General features: G+C 40.6%; 1 protein-coding gene across 1 annotated transcript in view; it reads left to right on the top strand.

The window, feature by feature from the left end:
• pkd1a (polycystic kidney disease 1a) overlaps nucleotides 1-12,081 on the top strand; it is a 204,385-nt gene that overhangs the window by 92,593 nt on the left and 99,711 nt on the right. Inside the window, exons 9-15 of the mRNA XM_061881321.1 lie at nucleotides 2,394-2,571; nucleotides 4,038-4,252; nucleotides 5,762-5,883; nucleotides 5,962-6,112; nucleotides 10,303-10,565; nucleotides 10,927-11,289; nucleotides 11,490-11,966. Coding sequence (XP_061737305.1) covers nucleotides 2,394-2,571; nucleotides 4,038-4,252; nucleotides 5,762-5,883; nucleotides 5,962-6,112; nucleotides 10,303-10,565; nucleotides 10,927-11,289; nucleotides 11,490-11,966 — 1,769 coding nt within the window. The remainder of the gene's footprint in view (nucleotides 1-2,393; nucleotides 2,572-4,037; nucleotides 4,253-5,761; nucleotides 5,884-5,961; nucleotides 6,113-10,302; nucleotides 10,566-10,926; nucleotides 11,290-11,489; nucleotides 11,967-12,081) is intronic.

Raw genomic sequence — 12,081 nt, 5'->3', positions numbered from 1 at the left:
GAATACCCCAATATGATCAATTTGATTAAAATTCTACGTCCTTCAATTTGAATTGAATCCTCTTTGCAACTTCATTTCAAATGAATGGAATACAATAACAATTTGGGAGACATTCCGAATTCAATTTGGACAATTGCACAAGTCTGCTAGACTAGTGATATTCAAACTTTTTTCACCAAGAAGTACCTCAGAAAAAACTTAGCTAGTATAAGAACCAACATGAAAATACAACAGCATAGTAGGGCTAAGTATTCATTCAAAACAAGGCAGAGGTTGTATTTTAATATGTTTATTTAATATTATTGGACATTGGACATTACACAGTTTGAACAGTATCACTGTGAAACAACACTGTACTTGAATCTAGTGACTCTTTGGGGTACCACTCGATTACCCCCATGTACCACCTTTGAGAATCACTGTGCCAGACAAAAGGCTTCAATACAGAATGAACACATCAGCATGTTCATTATTTTGGTTATTGTTGGATCAAGGTATGTAAATGCTGGAGTCATGTTACTGTACAGTAACTATGGAGACTCGCAAATCCATTTTCTTGACATTCAAAGTAAAAATAATATGCTTGGGGCTCCACACAGTGACCATTCTTGAGATAGAGGTATAAGCAAGGAGCATGGTTTGGATTTACTTGCCTGACTTTACATTTTTAGACACAATAGTTTATCAATATGTCTAGATTTTTTCTCTCAGCTGGTCTGTGGTTAGTTTTGAATGAAAATAACACACTTTAATATATTATTATGTAGAAACCATGCATTTACTGTAATTAATAACTTCCTTGTTCAAACACCTCTTCTCTTTTGTTCAGCTCCCATGGCAACTGCTCTCTTTTATTTTCCTAATCTATCTTGTGTACAAATGCAATCTGAGATGAAAGTTAGGTTTCTTTCTCCATTCTAGTATTCCCTGTATTGATGCGGTAAGGTCAATCAATCAATCAATCAATGTTTACTTATATAGCCCTAAATCACTAGTGTCTCAAAGGGCTGCACAAACCACCACGACATCCTCGGTAGGCCCACATAAGGGCAAGGAAAACTCACACCCAGTGGGACATCGGTGACAATAATGACCCAGTGGGACGTCAGGGGCATATAGAGTTGGGTGTCATCAGCATAACAGTGAAAGTAAGCATGTTGTCTGTTTTATTCCATTTCCACGTTGTAACAATTCCTCTAATGTTATTTCCTCAAAACGAGAGAAACTATCTTGGAGGGCAGTATCCGCCGTATATACCATCGTGTCAGTGTTAATAGAACCCAGTTGTAGCTGGGACGCATTGTCTTTAATGTCCTTTCTAATGACTTCAATTTTCTTACTAAAGAATTGCATAAAGTCATCAGCTGAGTGGGTGGAGCTACTGGAAGGAGTCCCTTGTTGGGTTAGCGATGCTACCGTACTAAACAAAAATTTAGGATCGTTTTTATTATGGTGGATGAGATTTGAGTAATATTTAGCTTTAGCTAAGGTAAGCATGCGTTTATAAGTTATTAAACCATCACTCCATGCTTGATGGTGCACCTCAAGTTTAGTTGTGCGCCATTTGCGTTCCAGCTTTCTACATAATAATTTCTGAGCTCTAGTTTCTTCTGTAAACCACGGGGTGCGCTTTTTTGGAGCCTTTTTTAACTTTAGCGGTGCTATGTTATCAATGGTTTCGCGCAGGGCGTCGTTAAAGTTGTTAGTGCCATTACCGAGGGCAGTAGGTCAGCAAGAGTTGTCGTTGTGGCTGTATTAATGTTGCGGCTGCTATAGCAGTTATTATTATTATTAGTTTGACGAACATGCGTCTGAACCTCGAATTTTATAAGGTAATGATCGGACAATACTTTAGTATACGGGAGTATCGTAACTTTGGAAACGGTGATACCCCTGACAAGCACTAGGTCTATCGTATTACCGTTGCGATGCGTGGGTTCATTTATTATTTGTGTGAGACCACAGCTATCAATTACAGTCTGGTACCAAGCAGATGCAAAATTTTGGGATTTAAATTCAAGTAATCGAAGAATTGGGATTTGATTTGAATTGGTTCCACTCCAAATGATGAATTAGAATTACAGGATATACAATTTAAGTAATTGAAATTCATTGAATTACCTAATAACCAATCAACAGAAATAATTTCTCATACATAACTATAAATATTTTAGCTTAAATCATTTCCCATTTTATCCTAACCTACTTTGGTCACCATTATTGTATGAGTCATCCTTTCATCCTTTGATAGCACATTAGCTTAATAATTGACACAGCATGTCGTCGTAATGAGGACAAACTGTATGTAATAGCATGCACGTGATCACTAAACTGTCATTGATTGTGCTGCACAAAATATTTTCTAATATCTAAAAATGTGTGTGTCTTGCCAGCCTCCCCTTACTGTCCGAAAGATGGACTCTATCACGCCGAGTCCTCATGCTGTTTCCAGATTGTTCCAGTGGAGATGAGCTGGACCGATGCTCACCAACAGTGTTTGGACCGCGGCGGGGATCTGGCAATAGTCAGAGGTGACGCGCTGCGGAACGTGCTGGCTCATAAAGTCACACAGTGAGTGGTTTGGTCTAAATAAAGTGTTTAGAATGTGTCTTACATATCTATTTTAGCTTTGCATGTACAGTATTAGAGTGTGGTGTGTGGGGACCTACGACAATTTCAATCTACATTTAAAATATGTAACAGAATATGTAGAAGATATGTTTTAGTGTTAATTTTGCTCCCTCAGTCACCCGATTATTATTCTGGAGGCATCCCCAGATTGCAAATGAAACCGCACGCTTTTTAAAAGTATCACAATTTCTCTTTTGGATAATGTACACTGTTTTACATTTTAATACCAATGAATGACACATTGTGTCAATTTAAGATTCAAACATATTAATCTGAAAGAACATATAGTAGTGTGCACTGACGACTTTATGGTCGATCAATGCCCAGGTACAGTATTACTCACTATTGTGGTGAGGTTTATTACTACTGAGGCACTGACATTTTTTTTTTTTACTTTAACCATTTGTGCTCTAATCACTGTTAATAGTGGTTGCTCATATTGTGGATCACAAAAGGAATATTTTTTTTTTTAATTCAATTAAAAAACATTTTTCCTACCCTTATTTGTAAAAAGAGTCCATGCACCAAGAGAGACCTAAAAAATATTGACTGGTATATAAATTAGGTAAACCTCATTCTGGATTCTTCTTATTACACAAAGCAACAAGGTCAAGACCAGCACATCTGTAAAAGCACAGCTGCATGGTAACTTTGACGCCCTGCGAAGAGACCTCTAATGTGTGTGTGCTAATGTGTGTAGATGGATTGTTGTTGCAGACTAAAGTGGAGGAGAGTAGAAAAAGCTGCTTTGGATGGAGTATCTCTTGTTTAAATAAGAAACTTTTTTCTGCCCTTCTCGGCTTGTTTTTGCCCCAGAGACCCTTTGTCATGTTTACTCTGCTTTGTCCACTTCAGATGTCGTTTTCACAGATGTGAAAAGTTGACAAAATACCTGAGGTCATAGAAAAGCAGGATTCGAAAACATTTTTTTTTTTTTATCAGCTACCCAAATAGCCTCTGTCCAACAAACAAAGTGTCTGAATATATTAAATAATTATATTTGCCTTCAGTCAGTGGTCAAATGGACTGAGAGTCCAGTAATGGAACCATGGTGTGAAAATCCAATGCCTGCATCCAAATAACAAGGCCACGGTAAACATTTGACATCCCACTGGGTCTCAATTAAAGCACTTTCTCTATCTCTTCTCTCCACGCTGACATCATTGATTGCACTCAAACTGGCAGAATTTGGTGAGTTTAATGTCACTCTTGTGTTTATATGTGTGTGAAAGGCTGGACAAGAAATGTGTTCGATCAGAAAGCAATCAGTAGATGTGCTTTTTTTGTACTTGTGTTTGTGTGTTTCAACATGGCTTAGCCCATTTTCCATCAAGAACAGCCTCCATGCTGGGTATTGAGCAGGTGATTTGCTAATCAATATGTTCCCATTCGCTTGCTTTCTGCAGGGAACGAGGAGTGTGGCTCGGCTTGAGTGACGTCAAATCTCCTGGCAAGCTGCGCTGGGTCAACGGCTCTGAGGCCCAGAACGGGGAGGAAGGACTTGCGCCTCGTTCCTTGATCTCCCGTGGAAACGTTTGTGTGTCCCTTGATCAGCGTGCTCAGACAAGTTTGCATCCATGCAACACCATGCGGGCGTTTGTCTGCCAATACAGCCCTCAAGGTTTGTTTCAGATCTACAGTATACTTCATTACAATGACAAAGTACATAAAATGTCTTGTTTTGTCGTTTTTTTTTGTGATCTTAACATGTTCCAAAATGTATATTGAAATGTGTGACATTTTGCGGTGCTTGAAGGATTACTACAACTGTAATTTAGATAGTCACGTCAATTTGATTTGTACAGCACACCAGAAGTTATCTCAAAGCACTTTATGCGTAGAACAGGTCTGGAATCATGCTTATCACACATTGTTGAGAAGCAACTGAACCCCTACTGATTGACATATTAAATACCTAAAGTCGATTGGGCGGGAGGGGCCAATTTGCAGCCACGTTTTTGTCAGTCTGCTCCAGGGAAGCTGTGGCCATAAATGTAGCTTACCACCATCAATTGTGAATGCGGAGTAAATGAATGATCGGTTCTCAGTTCTCTGTGAAGCGCTTTGAGTGTCTAGAATCAATCAATCAATCAATCAATGTTTATTTATATAGCCCCAAATCACAAATGTCTCAAAGGACTGCACAAATCATTACGACTACAACATCCTCGGAAGAACCCACAAAAGGGCAAGGAAAACTCACACCCAGTGGGCAGGGAGAATTCACATCCAGTGGGACGCCAGTGACAATGCTGACTATGAGAAACCTTGGAGAGGACCTCAGATGTGGGCAACCCCCCCCCTCTAGGGGACCGAAAGCAATGGATGTCGAGCGGGTCTAACATGATACTGTGAAAGTTCAATCCATAGTGGCTCCAAGACAGCAGTGAGAGTCCCGTCCACAGGAAACCATCTCAAGCGGATCAGCAGCGTAGAGATGTCCCCAACCGATACAGGCGAGCGGTCCATCCTGGGTCCCGACGAGCGGTCCATCCTGGGTCTCGACTCTGGACAGTCAGTACTTCATCCATGGTCATCGGACCGGACCCCCTCCACAAGGGAGGGGGGGACATAGGAGAAAGAAAAGAAGCGGCAGATCAACTGGTCTAAAAAGGAGGTCTATTTAAAGGCTAGAGTATACAGATGAGTTTTAAGATGAGACTTAAATGCTTCTACTGAGGTAGAAAAGCGCTATCTTATCCAATGCAATTATTATTAAAGTAGCTAAAAAATATACTTGACTTTTATGTTGTTTCCATTGACTTATAAAATAACCAGTGGGGTTCTTCAGGGATTTGTTTTACGTCCACTTCTATATCCACAGGGAAACCAAATCTTTTTTTATTTTCATTTTTTAAAATGTCCTCTTTATTCCTTTTTTCAACTATAAGGTTTGTACCTTACTACCTTTCTGCATCCCAACCAAGAAAACATTTTAGACAAGCATCCAAAAACTAATTTTAACTTCATGAAAAGATCACTGACTTTTCCCAAACCTTGGATTGGGTTTACACATTTTTAAATACAATTAAATGTTTTCCTAGTAATTTTAATGAATTAATACATATTATTTTATAACTAAAATAGCTTGAATTGGCTTCCTTATTTGGTTTTGTTTTCCCTCTACCAGTTCGTGTTCCAGATGCAGGCATCTACATGGTTGGTCTGGCAGTCTTTCCCTCGCATAATTCTTTGCTTGTAGCGCCCCTCGCTCCATTCCCTGCTGCACAAACAGCCCACACTGCGTTAGAGGTGAATAAAAACATCATATGTTATTTAATTTGACAAATGTGTGTCTTCATAATATTGTTTCTTATGTCTCTTCTTCAGTTACTGCTGTTTCCGGCATCGAGCTTTGTCACAGCGGGTCGCTTGTCTTCCTTGGAGTTTGTCACACAGGAGTTGAGCTCACAAATCCATGTTAAATTCCAGATCTACAGACCTCACTGTCCTTATCCCGGCCTGCACCTGCTCCTACCCAGTGAGTCTTACTCATAAACGAGTCCACCCGTGAAACAAAACGCAGGTTTCTTCATAAAAGCGACCTGCACTGACACCTAGACAAACCATGCATGCACACACCAAGGAAGCTTGTCTTAACAAGTTATGTTGGCTAACATGGAGAAAAGCTTTGAAAGGGACAGAAGCTTAATGCCTCGATGCCTCCTGTCTTTTTGCTTGTGCATCTCTATTGGGACACAGATGTGTGAAAGAGGTCACTGCTTGTACAACAGTATAACAACAATATGATGCCACTACTGTAGGGGTGTCCAACGAGTAGCTCAGGGGCCATTTGCAGCCTGAAGCTACGAGCTTTGGGTCATGACCGAAAGGATAAGATCACGGGTACAAGCGGCCCAAATGAGTTTGGGTCTCTCCCTTAGAGATAGGGTGAGAAGCTCTGCCATCCGGGAGGAGCTCAAAGTAAAGCCGCTGCTCCTCCACATCGAGAGGAGCCAGATGAGGTGGTTCGGGCATCTGGTCAGGATGCCACCCGAACGCCTCCCTAGGGATGTGTTTAGGGCATGTCCAGCTGGTAGGTGCCACGGGGAAGACCCAGGACACGCTGGGAAGACTATGTCTCCCGGCTGGCCTGGGAACGCCTCGGGATCCCCCGGGAAGAGCTAGACGAAGTGGCTGGAGATAGGGAAGTCTGGGCTTCCCTGCTTAGGCTGCTGCCCCCGCGACCCGACCTCGGATAAGCGGAAGATGATGGATGGATGGATGGATGAGCTACCGTTTTGTTGGCCTGCAGCATATTGTCAAAATAAATTCAAACAAAAAACAACCGTAAAAATGAGGGATGTCCCGATTGACATTTTTGGTTTAAAAGCGCCCCCGCGACCCCAAAGGGAATAAGCGGTAGTAAATGGATGGATGGATGGATGTGATCCGATTTCAAGTCCTGATCAGATACTTGGACAGTGGATTATAGAACTTAAAATGCTTTTAGAGAGTAACTAAAGTAAACACAATTACACATTTTTATGAACCTTAGCTTATTTAATTTAGAATTTGTGGATATTGTTGTAAATCAGATCATGTAATAATAAATGTGTGGTGTTTAATTCTATTTCCTCCTATTCAAATAATTTGGGTTTTGCCCTCAAAGCCTTCCTGTATTCTAAGACGCATTCCCTGAAATTGTAAACAACAACAAAAGCAATAAAAAATATGTTGTAGGAACAAAAAAAGGAAATATATCGGTCCAAACACTTTAGTTTTAATAAACTGATACTAAACTAGATATCAATTGTATCGACATCGGGATCAATCACGTCTACTTTACATAAAAGCTTTAGTGCTTAGTTTCTTGTGTCATCCTGGGCTCTGCTATGGGTGACGCCGACTGCTGGCGAAGGGTTGTGCAAGGTCTCCCGGCTACGGGCGCACATTGATGATGATGATAATGCGTGTAGCATGCTTAGTCATTCCTTTTCCTGTATTCCTCCAATGGTAATATTACTTGAAAGAAACTTAGTGGAATGGTGCTAAGGATTTGATCTTAGAAGCGGCTTTGCGGTGCACATAGGCAATGCGTTCGTTGCAGCTTGCTCTCAAATTTGAGTCGGTGTTCTGGCACCCTCCTGGAATTCATGCAACTCATGCATATGTGTATTAAGTAATCTGTAGAAGTAATTATATCTTTCCGACCGTGCATCTCTTTTGAAGGAATCTCTTATGAACAAGTACAAACCCCGTTTCCATATGAGTTGGGAAATTGTGTTAAGATGTAAATATAAACGGAATACAATGATTTGCAAATCCTTTTCAACCCCTATTCAGTTGAATGCACTACAAAGACAACATATTTGATGTTCAAACTCATAAACTTTTTTTTTTTTTGTTGCAAATAATAATTAACTTAGAATTTCATGGCTGCAAAATGTGCCAAAGTAGTTGGGAAAGGGCATGTTCACCACTGTGTTACATCACCTTTTCTTTTAACAACACTCAATAAACGTTTGGGAACTGAGGAAACTAATTGTTGAAGCTTTAAAAGTGGAATTCTTTCCCATTCTTGTTTTATGTAGAGCTCCAGTCGTTCAACAGTCCAGGGTCTCCGCTGTCGTATTTTACGCTTCATAATGCGCTACACATTTTCGATGGAAGACAGGTCTGGACTGCAGGCGGGCCGGGAAAGAACCCGCACTCTTTCTTTACGAAGCCACGCTGTTGTAACACGTGCTGAATGTGGCTTGGCATTGTCTTGCTGAAATAAGCAGGGGTGTCCATGAAAAAGGGCGGCATAGCTCGGTTGGTAGAGTGGCCGTGCCAGCAACTTGAGGGTTGCAGGTTCGATTCCCGCTTCCGCCATCCTAGTTACTACCGTTGTGTCCTTGGGCAAGACACTTTACCCACCTGCTCCCAGTGCCACCCACACTGGTTTAAATGTAACTTAGATATTGGGTTTCACTATGTAAAGCACTTTGGGTCACTAGAGAAAAGCCCTATATAAATATAATTCACTTCACTTCACTTCACGGCGCTTCGATGGCAGCATATGTTCTTCCAAAACCTGTATGTACCTTTCAGCATTAATGGAGTCTTCACAGATGTGTAAGTTACCCATGCCTTGGGCACTAATGCACCCCCATACCATCACAAATGCTGGTTTTGGAACTTTGCGTCAATAACAGTCTGGATAGTTCGCTTCCCCTTTAGGCTGGGTGACACAATGTCGAATATTTCCAAAATAATTTGAAATTTGGACTCGTCAAACCAAAGAACACTTTTCCACTTTGCATCAGTCCATCTTAGATGATCTTGGGCCCAGAGAAGCCGGTGGCGTTTCTGAATGTTTGTGATAAATGGCTTTCGCTTTGCATAGTAGAGCTTTAACTTGCACTTACAGATGTAGTGACAAACTGTATTTAGTGACAGTGGTTTTCTGAAGTGTTCCTGAGCCCATGTGGTGATATCCTTTAAAGATTGATGTCGGTTTTTGATACAGTGCCGTCTGAGGGATTGAAGGTCACGGCCATGACGCTTACGTGGAGGGATTTCTCCAGATTCTCTGAACCTTTTGATGATATTATGGAGCGTAGATGTTGAAATCCCTAAATTTCTTGCAATTGCACTTTGAGAAATGTTGTTCTTCACGCAGTTGTGGACAAAGGGGTGTACCTCGCCCCATCCTTTCTTAGGAAAGACTGAGCATTTTTTGGGAAGCTGTTTTTAAAACCCAATCATGGCACCCACCTGTTCCCAATTAGCCTGCACACCTGTGGGATGTTCCAAATAAGTGTTTGATGAACATTCCTCAACTTTATCAATATTTATTGCCACCTTTCCCAAATTCTTTGTCACGTGTTGCTGGCATCAAATTCTAAAGTTAATGATTTGCAAAAAAAAAAAAGTTTATCAGTGTGAACATCAAATATGTTGTCTTTGTAGTATATTCAACTGAATATGGCTTGAAAATGATTTGCAAATTATTGTATTCCATTTATATTTACATCTAACACAATTTCCCAACTCATATGGCAACAGGGTTTGTACACAACCTTTCAATCAATCAATCAATCAATCAATCAATCAATGATTATTTATATAGCCCTAAATCACTAGTGTCTCAAAGGGCTGCACAAACCACAACACAAACCACAATCGGTAACAGACGATGAGCTGCTGATCGACAATCTGTTAAAAATGGCAAATCTCGGCCACATCCTGAGTAAAAATGTCAGTAAAGAAGATCAAAAAGATGGGAAAAAGCTTAAATGTTGATACTAACAAGTAGTAACAATAAGCATTGTCACCTATAAAACTAAGCTGACACAAAGTTGTGTCTTTATATATACGGCATCTGATTTTCAGTAGGTTTTTTTTTCAACAAATAATATGTAAAAATATATTGTCCATCCATCCTTTTCTACCGCTTATTCCTAATGATAATATATTTAAAATAACCCCTGCATGCGCTGACATTTCAGTATGTGGCCCCCGGTAGAAAACGGTTTTGCTAATGTAAATAAGGTGACCAAAATATCAGCTGTCAGTATGATGCATGTAATTTAATAATGTCTTTAAAGGGATTTAGCATTACTATTAGTTGTATTATTATACAATTAAATATGGATCTGGAAAATAGTTCAATGGGTTCAATGTTCAATGATGTATATTTTATTGTAAAAACAAAAAACTAGTCAAATCTATCTTTTACTCCAGGTTGTCAAGGTCCACTTTGTGCTCCAGTGGCTCATTGTATCCCAAATGAAACCAGGGTCGTTCAGCCTCCCCCTTGTCCCAAACTACAACAGTGGTGTCCTTTCCAGCGACAATGCTTGGCCCTCTCCAGTCCGTGTCATTCATCTTCCTGTCAGAACTGCACCCAAGCTCACCGTCTGCCACCTGGAGCTCTGAAACCACGATACACTCTGCAAGAAGAGGTGGCTTTCACTTTGCCTTCGGGGCCTGCTGCAAACATTCTGGTGAGATAAAATATGTTTAGCCAGAGTTGTTGTTCGTAATGCATTTTAAATATGTCCAATAGCAATAATTGACTTTCAATTTTAATCCTATATTTTTTACAAGATTGTTTATTAGATGATTGGATTTAGCATTGTATTGTTTGATTTTTTTTTTTTTTTTGATTGATCAGTGTGTTGGAATCTTTAGACATTTTGGAATGTTGTTTATTCTAGTAGACCATAATATAGACATTTTGGGTCAAAGTGGTTTGGACCACCAAAGCATTTAAATTCAACTATCATTGTTTAAATAATTAAACTATACAATGGAGTTTTTGTTAATACTTTTAACACCGTCTTCCTTAAACCCTGTTTTGCTTAGGTACAAGACCAGTTAGAAGATCTTTTGGTTTCTCCTGGTGACGTCATTGCCCTGCAACATGATGCAGGTCCAGCCTCCCTTCTGCGCTGCCAGTCTGCCCCCAGTTCACTCTGGCGACAGTCTGTTTTAGTCCTCAACAATTTTGAGCGAATCTTGATTAACTCAAGCAGACCATCAGCTGGCCACGGTGTTGACCCACAGCACCATCTTGACCTGGAGGCACCACTTAAGACTGGTGAGGCAAACTGGCTGGAGGATGTGGTGTGCCCGCTAAGGGTGCTCTATGTGGGGCACAGCAAGATCCCGCTGCAGGGAGCAGAGCTTTCCGCCGGCCTTGCCCAGCCTGGACTGTACACTCTGCAGGTAAGCGTAAAAGTATGTCATATCCCAGCATGCAATGACCCTTATCGAACATGGAAAATGTTCAGTGAACATTTTTTGAATACCAGCATTAGACACAAAATAACTAACAAATATTTAAATGTCTGTATTGTTTTTTTCTGTGTACAAATGTGCTCTGAAATAATGAGACAACCTCTAACTTAATAACTCAATACTTCCAGGTGACTTCTGCTGCGCCATCATATCCAGCCTCAGCATCATGCTTACTGCATGTGGTGCCTCCATTAGGCCTGAAAATTTTGCATCCCCCGCTCTGGAATGGCAGCCTCTACCTGCAGCCCAACAATACTCAGCTGCTGCTCCATGTGCAGTCCCGATACATCACAAGAGCAACTCAACGAGGAAGTAATTTCAGCGTGATCTTTCAGCCGGACTGTCCCTCAAATTTTGCATCCAGTCCCACACTCTGCAAGCATGTATCTCATTCGGGGATTGAGGTGGCAGAACCAAGTCTATATGCAGCACTGGATCTAAACTTGCTGGCGATGGAGCAGAATGGTCCAATACAGGTGGAGATAGACGCTCATAATAATGTAACAGAGTCCAACTTGACTGTGATTGTTCACCTGGAAGAACCTTTAAAAGGACTTGTGGTCCAGCCTTTCCCAGCTCACAGAGTCCTCATGGAGTCAACTGTGGTGTGTTTAGTGATTTAATTTGATCTTCATTACTGTATTATTATATTATGTTGAGTGTTCATGTATAATATTACACAGACGTTTTACTGGCCTCTTTAAAATGTATTTCCTATAG

Source organism: Nerophis ophidion, linkage group LG20, assembly GCF_033978795.1.
Source record: "Nerophis ophidion isolate RoL-2023_Sa linkage group LG20, RoL_Noph_v1.0, whole genome shotgun sequence".
Classification (NCBI taxonomy): Eukaryota; Metazoa; Chordata; class Actinopteri; order Syngnathiformes; family Syngnathidae; genus Nerophis; species Nerophis ophidion.
This window is presented reverse-complemented; position numbering and strand designations above follow the sequence as displayed.